Source organism: Nelumbo nucifera, chromosome 1 (genome assembly GCF_055504915.1).
Source record: "Nelumbo nucifera cultivar China Antique chromosome 1, China Antique-T2T, whole genome shotgun sequence".
Lineage (NCBI taxonomy): Eukaryota > Viridiplantae > Streptophyta > Magnoliopsida > Proteales > Nelumbonaceae > Nelumbo > Nelumbo nucifera.
The window spans coordinates 119,233,852-119,248,302 of record NC_142649.1 but is presented as its reverse complement, the minus strand read 5'-3'; the positions used below and the strand labels follow the sequence as shown (position 1 = coordinate 119,248,302).

The 14,451-nt window shown below is 38.3% G+C and overlaps 1 protein-coding gene and 1 long non-coding RNA gene across 2 annotated transcripts; one reads left to right on the top strand and one right to left on the bottom strand.

Annotated features, from left to right (window-relative positions):
* The first annotated feature begins 128 nt into the window (after positions 1-128).
* LOC148803742 (uncharacterized) lies at positions 129-12,237 on the top strand. The gene is made up of 2 exons (XR_016080027.1): positions 129-5,460; positions 5,548-12,237. It is a non-coding gene; the product is annotated as an uncharacterized LOC148803742 (long non-coding RNA).
* On the bottom strand, positions 11,111-13,795 carry LOC104601722 (uncharacterized). Its single transcript, XM_010265155.3, has 2 exons — positions 12,249-13,795; positions 11,111-12,081 (listed from the first exon to the last, which is right to left on the bottom strand). The coding sequence occupies exons 1-2, from the start codon at positions 13,174-13,176 to the stop codon at positions 11,618-11,620; spliced, it is 1,392 nt and encodes a 463-aa protein (XP_010263457.1). The 5' UTR covers positions 13,177-13,795; the 3' UTR covers positions 11,111-11,617.
* Positions 13,796-14,451: the final 656 nt, after the last annotated feature.

Sequence of the window (14,451 nt, the reverse complement as noted above, 5' to 3'; positions counted from 1 at the left end):
CATATGGGTTTTTATAAAAGGTATTTTAAAAATTTTCATAAAATATCAATCACGTAACGTTACATGTATTTAACATTAGAGGTTTTAATTGACAAAAAATTAACATGAGCGGGTTTTAGATAATTGCCATGTATTTAAGACAAGAAAATATGTAAGCAGTAAGGATAGGATAGATGTTTTAGATAATTGGCCAATTATTAATTCTCGTTCATCAGTTAAAAACCAAGACCAAGAGTGTCACTAATCACTATCAAGGCGGATCGCGGATCGCGGATCTTGAACTTGAACAATTGGACCAGAGCAAGCCAAATTTCACTGTCTCGCTAACTTTTAATTGTTCCAACTTGCACGGAAGTGGCATGCCGGTGATCAACCAGCTCCGACATTGCTCCAGCCTCCGGGATCAATCCAACTATCCGAGACCGGGCTCAACGTCCAATTGCAATTGCCCGAAACCCTAGGGAGTTGCCCCATTTGTACCAATATCTATGTACTACGGCATTGAAATTTGAAAGAGAACGGAATTTTGGTTCCTCGGTTCTTGCAGACATGGACCGGACACCGGAGTCTCGAACCATAACCATTGGAAAATTCCCAGCATCACAAGAAGAGGTTAGAACCCTGTTCATTACAGGGCTTCCTGGAGATGTAAAGCCTCGCAAGATTTACAATCTGTTCCGCGAATTCCCAGGTTACCAATCTTCCAAGCTCCGTAACTCTACTAGGAGCTCACAGTTACTAAAACACTAAACCACTCCCTTCTTTGTTTATTTCTTTCCCTTTGCCCTACCTCTCTTTATTTGATCTACAATTGTTTCCATTTGTGTTCAAGGGCACCTGAATTTTCACTGAAGATTTCTGGCCATGGTCTTATCTGAATGTAACAATTTATCGCCTTTTGAAAGTTTGCCTTTATTCCCCTTTAATGGGTCCCAATACTTCATTGCTAGAAAACAAGTAAACTATTTGCACACCAGCCGGGAATTGAATCCCCTTCAGCGGTAGATTCAAGTTTCCTTCTTGCCTGTCAATTATTTCATTGCACATCACGAAAGAATGACTTTTCTGAATGGAAATTTAGAGCTCCTATGTAATTCAAAGATGCTATTTACTAGCTGGAGAGATCCTTGACACTTTTCCTATCTTTCCTCATCTAACCAGAATCCATACTTAGTTGACTGTACATTGATTCTCAGTTTCTTACCGACTGTCTCAGCTATCACTGACTGAAACTGCAACACTTGTAAAGTGTTTTTTGTTTCAGGAATAGTGGGAGGGATTTCCTTTAATTGGCACCTTTGCATCTGATAGGAATTGAAGTGTTCTATAATTTAAAATTCATTGCTTCATCCGGCAGTAAAACTGTGATTCTTTCTTAATTCTCTTTCCTCATTAGGCTGTACCTGTGCAAGAAAAATAAAGTGGACCATGTCCCTTTCTTACCCTCCACGAGAATGGGACTCCAAGTGCAACAAATGCCCTAGAGCGCAGCTTTTCAGTTGGAAAAACTACTTATTCATTTTTTTTTCTAATAATTTAAGCATGCCTCCCTTACAATGACCACTATTCTTGACATGTACTATTATCACTATTCTACACAATGCATAACAAACTTTTGAATTGTGATGAAACCTGTCCCCTAGATGCCGTTAAGCTTGGTATTCTATGCTTTACTGAAATGGTGATTTCATTGGCTGCTCTCTTAACATGTTTCATTGGGTCTTTAACGGGCATTTGCTTTTGCTGTCTTCTCAGATCAACAGTCTGCAATCTCAGCAATGCATGCCTTGAATGTGCTTGCATATAGTATTAGATACACCATTGCATATTGCGGTCCTTATAAACTGTATATTACTCAATCTTGTTGATTGATTTATCTTTTTCCTTTCTTTTCATTAAAGTTCCAATCTTCCTGTTTTCCTTTCCTTCCCTTATAGTAAGATCTCTCTCTCTCTCTCTCTCTGCATTTTGGAAATGCATACATGCAAATATGGTTTTAGATATCATCTTATGAGTGTCCAAGGTTTAAAGTATTGACATGATATGCTCCGTATCGAGCATATTGTATCGTATTGCCTTATTGGCAAGCCACCGATACTCGAAATATAAAAGGTATGGGATTTTGGGTATTTTCAGGGGGTGGGCAGGTGCTGCAGGCCTGAGACCGACCCCTGACCAATTTTGAGAAAAAAAATGATATTCTGTAGTATCGAAACACCTGATATGCCTTGATACCTTGTGAATATCAAGGCATCACCCAGGCAGGTGCCTAAGCACTGTCTAGGCAACAAGGTTGTTTTACTTGAGAACCTTGCCACTGTCCCATATATTGAAAAAATAATAATAATAAGGATTCTGCCTTCTAGGGCAATGAACTTGCCTAGTGAGAAAATGTGCAATAGAAGCACCTTGCTGTGTTCTATCTTCTATGTAATTATGGTGTGGTAGTAAACTGAACCATCTTATAAAAATTCCAATCTGGGGCTCTCTTTAAGGGTTTTACTGTTTGACATTGGAGGGTTGGAAGAGGAGGAGATTGAAACTCTCAGAATACAGGATCTGCTCAGGTTGGTTAGGGTTCATTAAACTGTTAAGGCTCAGGATAGTTCAGGCTCATGTGAAGTTTTGGGGTGCCAAGCTCAGCCTGAGCTCGCCAGTATATTCATTGTATAACTAGCTAAGTCCCACAATCTATCATACCTGGATAACTGCACAAGGGCGCTTTGTCATGTTTGATACTTAGTTTTTAGTGTAAATTTTATATTCAACACCAAGTTCCATGTCTCGTCAGGAGCCTTTTCAAGTTGAAATATCCATCGTTCTTGTAGAATCTATGCAAATGCCTTTTTTGTAATCTCCAATGATAGATCACATCAATCTGAACGTATACAAGAATCCATTCCAGTTATTATGAAAACATAGTCCTATAACCTGATTATTCCTTGATTTCATCACAAAATCCCAAACTTGAAGGCTTTGTATTACATTGGAAAACAAAAAGGATTTAATTGTATCTTTTTGAATCACAAAACCAAATAAAATCCTATAACTTAATCATATGAATTAGACTTCAATTTATAAAAGTCAAACCTTCAAGATGGAGGAGGCTTTAGGAAGGAGAGATAAAACTTATGTCTAACCAGATAATGAGAAAGCTGTATGTAGTATAATCTTCTTTTGTTCTGTAATTCTAGCCTGTCCAACTCTGGCTAAGTCCAGCTGAATTGGGCTGTCTAAGTCCAGCTGAATGTCCATGCTAGGTCAGTGTGATATGATAACATTTAAAACTCATATTATATTGAACTCTGTATGATTGTACTTGCCCCTACTGTGATTTAAAACTCAATTGTATTGAATTCTGTTGTGATTACTGATCAATTTTGCATTAGAAATTGCTATTGAATATGACTATGTAATAGGAATCAATCAGCATCCTTGAAGACTTATTCTAGAAAGGACTTACAATGGGTCCTGATATGGCATAATGGTGGTACTTGGGATTTGAACTGAATTGGACACCAAGGGTATTTTTGTTATTTTACAATTTTTCTGTAGGGTCCAATGATACAGTTTGATTGTCTATTTATAGTTTGCTTATGTTTAAAATTTCAGTCATTGCATAAGTAGGATTAAGGGCCCGTTCTTTTTTGGATTTTGAGAGGGGGGAAAGTTGATTAATGGGATTTTGGTTCCCATTGACCATGATACCCATGTTTTTTTAGATTTATGTGGAGTCCATGATACCGATCTCCCAGGTGGGTAAGTAACTTTCCCACCTGGGGGGAAAGTTGCCAACCCTTGGATGAGACAAAATTGCCCCTTTTAATAATGGCTTTTTATGGCTAAAACGGTTATTGTCTTGTTTACCTAGGAAATAAAAGAACATGGCCAAATGCACTTACCTAGGTAAGTATTTTCCAAGAAACACTTGCTCGAGGAAGTAACTTCCTGAAAAGCGAACGAGGCCTAACTAAGTCTTCTTTGAATTGAAAAAGGATATGGCGGTTTCGTTTGAGTACTGCTAGGATTATTATGAGTCTAACTGTTTTGACTCATAGGACTGCTGAGTCTAACAGTTTGACTTGTAGGATTATTATGAGTTTAGAGTTTATAAATACGTATGGACGTTTTACACAAAGAGCAATGAAGTTTATTAAATTTTCTTCAGCTTATGCTAATTACGGTGAGTGACTCGAATACCCTAGAGTGATTCGAGGTATTTTCTATCTTCTTTCTCTCTCTATTTTCTTTCTTATTCCTTCAAGAAGCCATTACAGCCGTCAACAGCCATAAATTTCTGATCAAAGAAGACCATTCAACATTCTCTAAGAACTAGAATTGAGCTGGTCCTACATCACTATGGAATTTGTAAACTGTCTATATAGGCAAATCTCTGAATTTCTTTATCTGAACTGACAAAGAGAAGGAAGACTTTAGGATCTTTTGCAACTTTTGCAGTTGGTATTGATTCTATTGAAGTAATGTACTATATCAGAATTATGAAAGTTCTCTGTATTTTCAGAGAAAGGACCACATTCAATAATCTCACTTAGACCTGGCAAAAAGTTGACCCAACCTGCGGACCCGACCCAACCCAACCCAAAAAAACAGGGTTAGGGTCTCATATTTAGCTACCTGAATGTGAGAATGACCCGACTCGACCCAACCCGGAAAAAAACTGGGTTGGGTTGGGTTGGTCATGGGTCAACCCACTAACCCGATTGTCAAGTCTAATTGGGACTATTTATGCATTGTTAGACGTTTCCACTCTTTAATTTTTTTCTATTTAGTCTTTACTCTTTATTGTTTACTCTTTAAATTGTTAAATGTTCAAGTTTTTTTATTTTATATTTGGAATTTTAAGGTTAATTCCTTTAATTTTGGCATTTTTCATGTAGTTTTTCTTTATTTTTTTAAATTTCAGTTATTTTTTGGGATGACCCGAATTGACCCATGGGTCAACCCTAACCCAAACATTTAGGGTTAGGGTCTAGCATTTGATAACCCAACCCGAAGTGTCTTGACCCAACCCGAACCCGATCCACCCAAACCAATTGCCAGGTCTAATCTCACTACTATCCCAATATAATTGTGTTCCACTGGTTCCTTGCCTGGCTAGAACACAGCGAAGCAATTGGAAGACTTTTGATCCTTGAGAAAGTTACTCTTAGTTCCTCTTCTGTTAACAATTTAACTTTTAATGGAGACTTGCCATTGTGGTGTTTTGGTGAATCAGGTTTTCCATGACTCTTTACTTCTTTACAACCATGTACTCCCATTCACATATACTGATGTGCACTTAGATTTTCTTTGTCTACTTGTGCATTTTGAAGAGCTTTCCTATGTTGACAGAATAATGCCTCTCTTCCCCACATTCAAAAATATGCTCCATGTCCAACCGTTTGTGACTAATTCGGGGCTAGCTTGTTCAGAACTGGAGCTAACTCAAGTATTTTCAAGGTTTGAAGATTGCATTTTATTTTTTAAATTATTTAAATCTGTAATCTTGGTTGGTATAAACTTCCACATTTTGATCTTGTTTAATAGATGCCCAGGATTTTTGAAATTGAAGATGCAAAATAAATTCAGAGTTTCAGTTGCATTTATTGGCTTTCAAGTACCTTCACCATCCCCTCTCTCTTGGAGGTGCCAACTTGTTTTATTAAGCAACGCTGAATCCTGTTATGTTTTGTTAGCATGTTATATTTCCTAATTTATGCTTTGTTTCTTCTGAGAGATATTCTATGTAGATGCAATTTCTCAAATTTACTCTCATCTGTTGGTTACTTGGTTTTTGAGCTAAGAGGTTTATCCAGAAACCACAAATTAAAATAAATTGGCATCACTGCAACCAATTAAAAGAAGTTTGATACCATTTTTTGCTAGTGCTATGTACATGCAATAGGAGGTTTTTCAACTTTAGTTATCGGTTGGTTGGTTGGTTTTTGAATTAACTGGTTTATCTGGAAATTGTCTAGGCAATTTCATTCCACTGCTTTCTTGCATAAAGTTTCAGCCCTAGGTCCTACTCCTGCTTCAGTACCATTGTATGATTGTACACTTTAAAATTTACCTTCTTGTCTGATTCTGTCAAGTTGCAACAATCATTACCATGGCTATGTGATCTACCCTTAAGTTGGTAGTTGAGAAATATTTATATTCTTCTGTTTCTTATGGACCCTAAAAATTATAAACCTCACAATGTATAGGCTATGAAAATGCTGGTTTTTTTTTCCTTTCACTGAGCAATATGTAAATTAATTTCCATTAATATTAATAAAAAGGAACCTCCATGTGAACTCGTCAAGTCTTCATGTACCATTTTATGACATTTGAATGCTTCTCGAAGTATTGGAGAAAAGAAATTACTACTTGACTCTATTTCATGGAATTTCATCATGAGAACTTTCTATTTATATTGGAAGATTTCTTGTTTTCAATTGTTAAATAGTTATTTTTGACAAGAATGAAAATGTATGTCAATGAAATGTGAAGAAATGAAAATTCCTGATTACATCAACTTTTCGAACTTGATATGCTTATATATCTCTATCAATTAAATTGAGTACAGAAATTTTATATGAATACCATTAGGGTTGTCACTTATAATCTGTGTACTCTAAATCATTAAACTTTTAAATAAGGTTCTGAATTTCCAGCTTTTGTAATGAAATAAGAGAAAAGAATGTACCGATAGATCCCTAACATTTTACCTGCTACACATAACAGTCACACCTTGGAGAAGAGTATACATCTGGACTGTATTGAAGAAGCTACTTAAGTTTGGATAAAATACACAAGAATAGATTAATAAACATACGAAAAAGAAAAATAGATGAAAAAGAGAAGTTCTCAGGCAGCTGATCCTCCAAAGCATTTAAACAGACATGGAATATGTTTTCTTTTCTTGTATCATATAAAACTTAACTGATAATTAGTTGTAAGTTAAAAATTGTAACATGAGAATAAATCAAACATAAAAGTTCATGACACTGAATTTGTAAGATTAATGACATGTATGAGAACAGTGCCAAGGTATTGTTGTGTGTCATTGTATGAATATGACAATGAATTAATATTCATTGCTTGGTTCAAATATCCAAGAGTGAAATTGAACTTATTGCACTGCTGATTAATGTGACATTCCTTGTGTTGTTGAATATGCTTTTCTGTCCTTTATATAGTTAACTATTGCCTGAATCTCTTACTTTGAAGTCTAAAATTAGAAATAGACCACAATTGCCTCCTCACTAATTATATTGGTATCTATGAGAGTTTTTGCTAACGCGACTTGCAGTGCCTGCCCATCATTCAAACCCCAGGAAAGTCTTAGTAGTTCCTTGGACTGCTTTCTAATCTTCTTACCTTTCTCCAAAAGTGTCCTGTACTCTATTGCAACGAGCAGGGCTTTCGCTTCCTCATACGCCTTGAAAGAAACCCTCAGGAACTCGCCAAAGCTCAAGAACTTCGACAAAGCCCATCCTGACACTTCATTTTCCTCCGCATACTTTAGGTTCACCTACCTGAACTGAGGTTGCAGCATCAGCATCTCCATGCCCTTCTCTGGTTTGATTATGGCCAGGCATTCTTGGCTTAGGGAGGTATTCTCCTGATCAAGTGGTTTGACAGCATCTGCAACCCCAAAATCAGGGCCTAATGTACCTGGAATCTCTTGCTCACCCTTGCTGTGTTGAGGCTCCCTACTACCCCGATTCTCTTCAAAAACACTACCTGCTTGTACAGTGTTGTCTGGCACTGGTCTCCCAGTAGGGAGATTCCTTCCTCCTTGAGGGTTAGGGGAGGTAACTGCTGCTGGTATGTTCACTTCCCTGCTTCATCTTCATTCATGAGAGTGGTGGCTTAAACCTTCACCATCAGCACTTAAATCTTCCCAGTCCAATGATGGTGAATCATTCTGGATCTCAATCTGGGCTGGTTTTTTTCCCTTACCCTGGATCGGCACTCTCCTAGGCCCTTGGAGAGATTTTGGGCCATCCCCCCCCCATACACATATATTTCAAGACCCTGGGCCTTAAACCTGTCAACTAGCATAGCTGCTAAGTTGTCTAAGAAGGCTGCGTCATCAGCGTCCCTCCCACTTGATTGAAATTTTGTCCACCATTGGGAAGGAAGTGTGTGGTCATGATTGTGTCTTCCTCTTCTCTGCCTTTCCACCGTTCTCCACCCCTCGTCCCCTTCGTCTCTGGCACCAACATGTTGCTTTACCGGTTCTTTGACGGAGATCGATGTCTTTCTGCGCTTCTTTCTAACTCCCCTTTTTTAACTTTAGATTTTATTGGTATTTATAATTACAACTAATAAACATAATAATAGAATATGGGCCAAGGCCCAATAACAAAATAATAAATAATAAAGGCCAAAGAACAGCCTATGTAGGATCTGTTAACATCTTAGACAATGATGATGTCTTACTATTGGAACAGATGAATGAATGAAAGGTTAAATATTAATTTCCCTTGTATGCATGCTTCATGTAGTGATTCCATTGAAACCCTGCTGTCTTCTTCAAGACTTTAAACAACTATTGCAACCAGAAAAACTCCAATCAAAATTCAGGTTTAGAGGTGTTACATGATCCAGTTTAGAGGTACCTGAGAAATTTCAGAAAGTCTAACCTTTTCTTTGATTTTCATCCACTTTCACTCTCTAAAACTGTGTCCCATCTATATGGGGTGGGCTACATGAATCCTGTTTCACCATCCCGTTCTGTTCAGTGCCACATCCATCTACATGAATCCTGTCTCCAAAATCTTAACCGTTCTCCTTGGAACTTGTGCCCAGACTGTTTAGAACCACTATCTAATTAAAGCACCCTCCTTATAGCTCCAAACTCTAATACAAAAAATCTTACAAAATTTCATCCAAAATACCCTCTAGAATGCAAGTAATTAAAGTTTCTTACTTTTCATTAAAAAATTAAAATTTCTGATCCATATAGAAGTTTAAAATTTCTGAGGCTCTAGTCCACCTCAATTGAATTTAAATGGCCCATCCTAAACGGTTTAAGACCCTCCCTGAAACCCTGCACCATCAGTAACCCTAACTAAATCCCGTCAATTTCAAAAGACCAGAAATAACTGCCCAACTGAATTTTCACTTTAAATCTCACTTATAGAGACTTTTATCTTATTCAGTCATACATTATACTCAAATCATAAATTGTTTGCAAATTCTTTTACCTACAAAAATACCGTTTCCAATTAAAAAATGTCCAGATTGCAGCAAAGGAAGAAAACCTTAACTCTCTTGAATCAATCTTTCCTCCATTTGTCCCAATTCATCCAACCAACCTATTTAATATGAGAGAGAATATTCTCTCTACCCATGTAATGTGAGATATTTTTTTAATTAATTTATTAAATTTTTATAGAACTTCTATCAAAACATTTCTTATTTTGACCTTCCACTGACCTTTCCAAGAGAAAACTTCTGGTTCATTCCCTGCTTGCTGGAGTGGCATTGAATATGCTTTAAACATGAGATGATTATTTTATAAGAAATACATCATTCTAGTGCTCTCTTCAAGGTTTCTTAGCATGTGCATACTCTCTTAAGAGCATGTAGAACTGGCTAATGAGACCTATATGGCTATATCTATGAAAAAGGTAATATTTTCAGTAGGTAATAGTTGAATAAGTTTTCCTACTAATCTATTCTACATATTATGGTCTTTATATAATTCTTCCTGATCATCCATCAGTTTATTTGTTAATCAGTTGGGAGTGTCAATTGGTCTTATGACAGAGGTTTACTTCCTGGTTTCAATAAACTCCAGTCTCTATGAGAATGTAATTAATCAGTGGAAGTTTATAAAGGCTGTTAACATTGAAAAACTGTATAAAACAATATGAATGATAAAAATATGATAGAATAAGCATCAGAAGCCACCAACTGAAACTAACATATATGAATATATTTAGGCTGTTATTTACTCAGGAATTTGCCTATCTGCACGGCTGCACCTTTTTGTGTCCAATAATATCTGATTTCCCCCCATCATTTATTCAAGGCACCATTCTCTACTCATCACCAGATGGCAAGAGCATGCATTTGTAGTATACTTTGAGAATAGCTTAAACTTCTCATACAGGATTTTGGAAATCTGTCTCTCTATGCTGGTCCCAATCCAGGATATGGGTTTTTTGCGTAACAGGAAACACAGGTATGCAAAATCACGAATGGGGTTGTGCAAGAAGCAAACATAGATGTGGCAGATAAGAAGAGGAGACATCATCCATAGTTAAATATATAGGCATTGCTGTGTTATGTGCAGCCTACTGGGAAGGAATCTTTTCCTCTGGTGGTCAAAAGTGGCTTTATTTGGTTTCTTGCTTTCTTTCCCCACCACTTAATCAACTTAGTTGGTTTCTTCTCAACAACCCAATGTGGTACCAAAGTACTGACGGATGAGGTGACAGATTGCCCATCCAATAGGCAGATGTAAAAGATTCTAAACATGTAAAAAGATTAAAAAAAAAAGGATGCCCCTGTTTGTAAGATAGTAGACATTGTTTCTAAATCAAAATTTGCAGCATGAATTTGGTAATATGCCGATATAGAACAAATTGATGTTTCTATTCTGGGAACTTTGTGCATAGAACCTCTTGATGATATCCCGAAACATGAGCGCCATTAATCCTTAAAATGGGCATGGATCCATTCCAGGGAATCCTCGTTTTTCAGTAATCAGGTCCAAGCCAATGTGCACGGGCTTTCTTATCTAATGACTATTTAGTTTCAAGTATCTCTGATCTATTTTGAATTAAATCAATTCTTTATGCAGCATGTTTAGCCTAGTGTTTCTTCTAGTCTGGTCATTTCAAAGGCCGCTGTCCGCATTTGTATGCAGTTAACTACCATTCATTTTTTTAAGGATGTGGGTACGCAACTCTATAGTGTATTGGTGATGCAAGGGTTTGATCCTCTCTCCATTATATTACCCACAACCACAATGAAAACTGAAAATGTAATCTCATACCACATAATGCACCATGGTTGTTCTTGTCTATTGGAAAGAAGAGAAAATTAGATACGGAGGAACAGGATTATGTTTTGACGAGGTTAACATTTGATTACACAAGAGAATGTATGCATATGAAAGGGCAACAGTGAGTTGAAACAACAGTCTCAGATTGTTATGTTAGGAAGAACAAAAGATCAAATATCGGAATTAACACTTTTCATTAAGTGTTGGTATTAAACTATACACAAGAATATATGCATCCGAGAAGGCAACACGAGTTGAAAACCGGTCTCAAGTTGGTAAGAGGAGGAATTAAACAGTAATACTCTCTTTTTGAAAAACTTGTCTGTTTCTTTGTTGCAAGTAACTGGAGGCGATATTACCAAATTGTGGCCCCTGAGCTACACTGAAGGAGTCAATCTTCCTGTAAGTGCTTTTAATCCTTGATGATGAAATGGAATGAGTATATGACTATTCACCCTTCTGCTGTGAAAACTTTGTGAAGATTGCGATGACCTTGCAACATCAGTTGCATAAAAGCACAACCTCCTAAATAGAGCCAAAAAACTGAGATCCTGTGGGATCAATATCATGTCTCTATACCCGTTGCTCTGCTTGATGACCTGCTATAAATTATCTGAGGACTATTTCAAATAGGTCAGTCTCAGATTCCTCATAGACATCTCCTGCTACGCTATCACCATTGTTATTGCTATTCTTGGTAGTACTTCGATTAAACCAGTCAGAATCAATCCTCCCCATGGAGAATAGCTCTCGGCTGTCCTCATAACCCAGAGCAGCGGCGGGAGCATTGGCGAGGGGGCCAATAAAACATGGGTTGGGAGTCCTTTGAGGATTTGCAGGTGCATACTTGAAGGCACTTTGTCCAAAATTTACCAGAACAGTTACTTCCATATTTGCGGCCAAAGTGGGGTAAAGCGGGCTGGAAAACTCCTCGGATTTGCAATGGATTAGGTGCACCAATTCCGAATCCACTGTAAAGAACACCTTCTTTTTACCCGGATCAAACCCACAACCAATCACTCTGTCTCTCATTCCCCACTCTGCCTCGCCGGCCTCAAATACAAGCTTGATTCCTGGTGGACAGGGCAACATGAAGAAGAAATAAGTGGGTCTGTGCGCTTCAACTTTCAACACCCAACACTAGCTAGCAGAAACCCAAATTCGAATTCGGAACCATACGAGATCATAGCATTTCACAGTGATCAAAGAGGAAAAAAAAAAAAAAAGAAGACAGACTTACCATCAAGGTGAACAGAACCATTGGAATTGAATCCGATAGATCCAGGGTAGCTGCCAGGGAGCTTGGACGGAAGGGAGCCACCTCCGGTTGTTAGCCCTACAGACAACATAACCTCTCCGCTTTTGGCTTCATCTTCCTTATTTCTAATAGCAGTGTTTCTGTTGCTGCCGGCTACATGGACTAGAGAATCGGACGGCGCGTTCACGTCTGCCGTCTCTTGAATAAGCTTAGACCTCTCGCCTTCACTGGGGCTCCCCTTGTCCTCCTCCGGGGAATACAAGATGGTAATTTCGAAATAGGCTTCCTGAGGGAAGGAGCAAGTCCCCAAGGGAGGGCCCGGCAAAGGCAAAGCAGACCTCACGACACATGAAACACCCATCGAAGGAGTCGTTCCCGTATTTATCTTCTTCAGTCCCGGATTGAGCCTTATCTTCTGCATGAAATCCGCCGACCCCGGGAACACCTCCCAGCTAATGTCCACATCTCTTTCTCTTCCTTGGTCGCCAACTGCGCAAAGACCCAACAGTGATGATTTAGTGGAAGGAGACGATAGGTTGGCCGTAAAAGCAAATCTGGACCACCCATGCTCCACCGCCTCTGTTACAAGCCAAGGGTGATCAGCCCAACTGAACAGTGGTTTCGCCAATACCCCACGTCGAAAAACATAATAATTCGTCCTCCTCTTGCTATCTAGATCATGATGATGATGATGATGAAAATTAGGGAAGTGCCTGCGACTGTCCCTGTCATTGGCCAGGTGAAGCTTTGCAATCGCAGATTGGAGGGACCTTGGTCTAGTCTCTGCAGTATCTGTAATACCCGTACGATCTCCTTTGGAGGAACACCACCGCCGGAGGAAGACAATCAGAAACACTGCAAGAACTGCGACGGGAAATGCCGCCACAGCAACTTTCGACCATCGTTGCATCACCAGAATCCTATGGGGTTTATCTTCTCGATCTCCCCGTATTCTCTTTTTCCTATCTATTTTGTCCCCTCCGGACAGAAGACACAAGGGATTAATTGTATGAAGAAGATTTGACTATTCGGCAAAAAAGAAGAAGTACCGGCCAGCACTAGCACTGGCAGTAGCAACAGGCAGGCGTTCGTGGTGGACTAGGACTCGTTCAAGAAAGGAAGGAGAGAGGCCGATGCCAAGAGTAAAGATCTGACAAGAATAAAAAAATCAAGAATTCTGGAGGGACAAAGAGAAGAAAGAGAGAGGGCGAGCTTTTAATGGTAAGTTGGTTGTCATTAATTTAATGAAACCGTCACCTTTGAATACATTAAACATGTATTGTTTACTTTTCTGATTTTCAATGGAGAGAGAGAGAGTGTTCTTCGGTCTTGGCGTACCGTTCTTCTCCAAACCCCCTGCTTACGTTCTTCCCTTAAAACCTTCTAGATCGAACCAAAAAAATAAATAAATAAAATAAAAACGACAGAACTGGACAGTGAGTCAGTGATGGTGGGGGAACACCGGCGAGAGACGGCAAAACTGTTGACAAGAATTAAATAGAAAGTATAACCACAACAACATCTCTCGTTTCGCGTGCTAGGGATGAGCCTGAGGGTGGTTATGGTCTCGACAGTTACTTTTTAAAATGACCAAAATGCCCTCCCAATAAGAAACCGCATAAGAATATTTGTTTTGTCTTTTTGTAATTTCATCCAAGTAGTCCAAATTCCAAAACTCTAAAGAAAACAAAAGAAACCGATTTACGTGCGCTTAACTTTTTCACTCAGAAAAACGTCTTTCCCCTTTTGGAAGTGCTCCATTTCATATATGAATTTAACTTTAATACGTTTAGACTGATACAGGAATGCGGTAGGTGGGGGTGAATTATAACATTACCACATAAAAGAAAGCTCTAAACTTTTAATAGTTAAAGGAAGGTTAGGTAATGGACGGATGGATATTGTTAGATAACATATGGAGCAGTTGGGTATGTACCCTTAGAATAAATTCAGTCATCATCATTATCATCATCTTAGCCTTGATCAGTTACATTAATCATGTTTCATCATTTTGTTTAATCGATGCACACTTAAAAATCATTTTTAGGGTTAGTTAAGTTTGCAGCCAATCGGATCTGAAATATCTTAGAACTGGAATGGAAATGGCTTATGCCCTTTGCTTTTGCTTGTTTGGTTTAGACAAAAACTGGAATAGGCTAGAATGAAATTCTCATTCTCGAGAGAA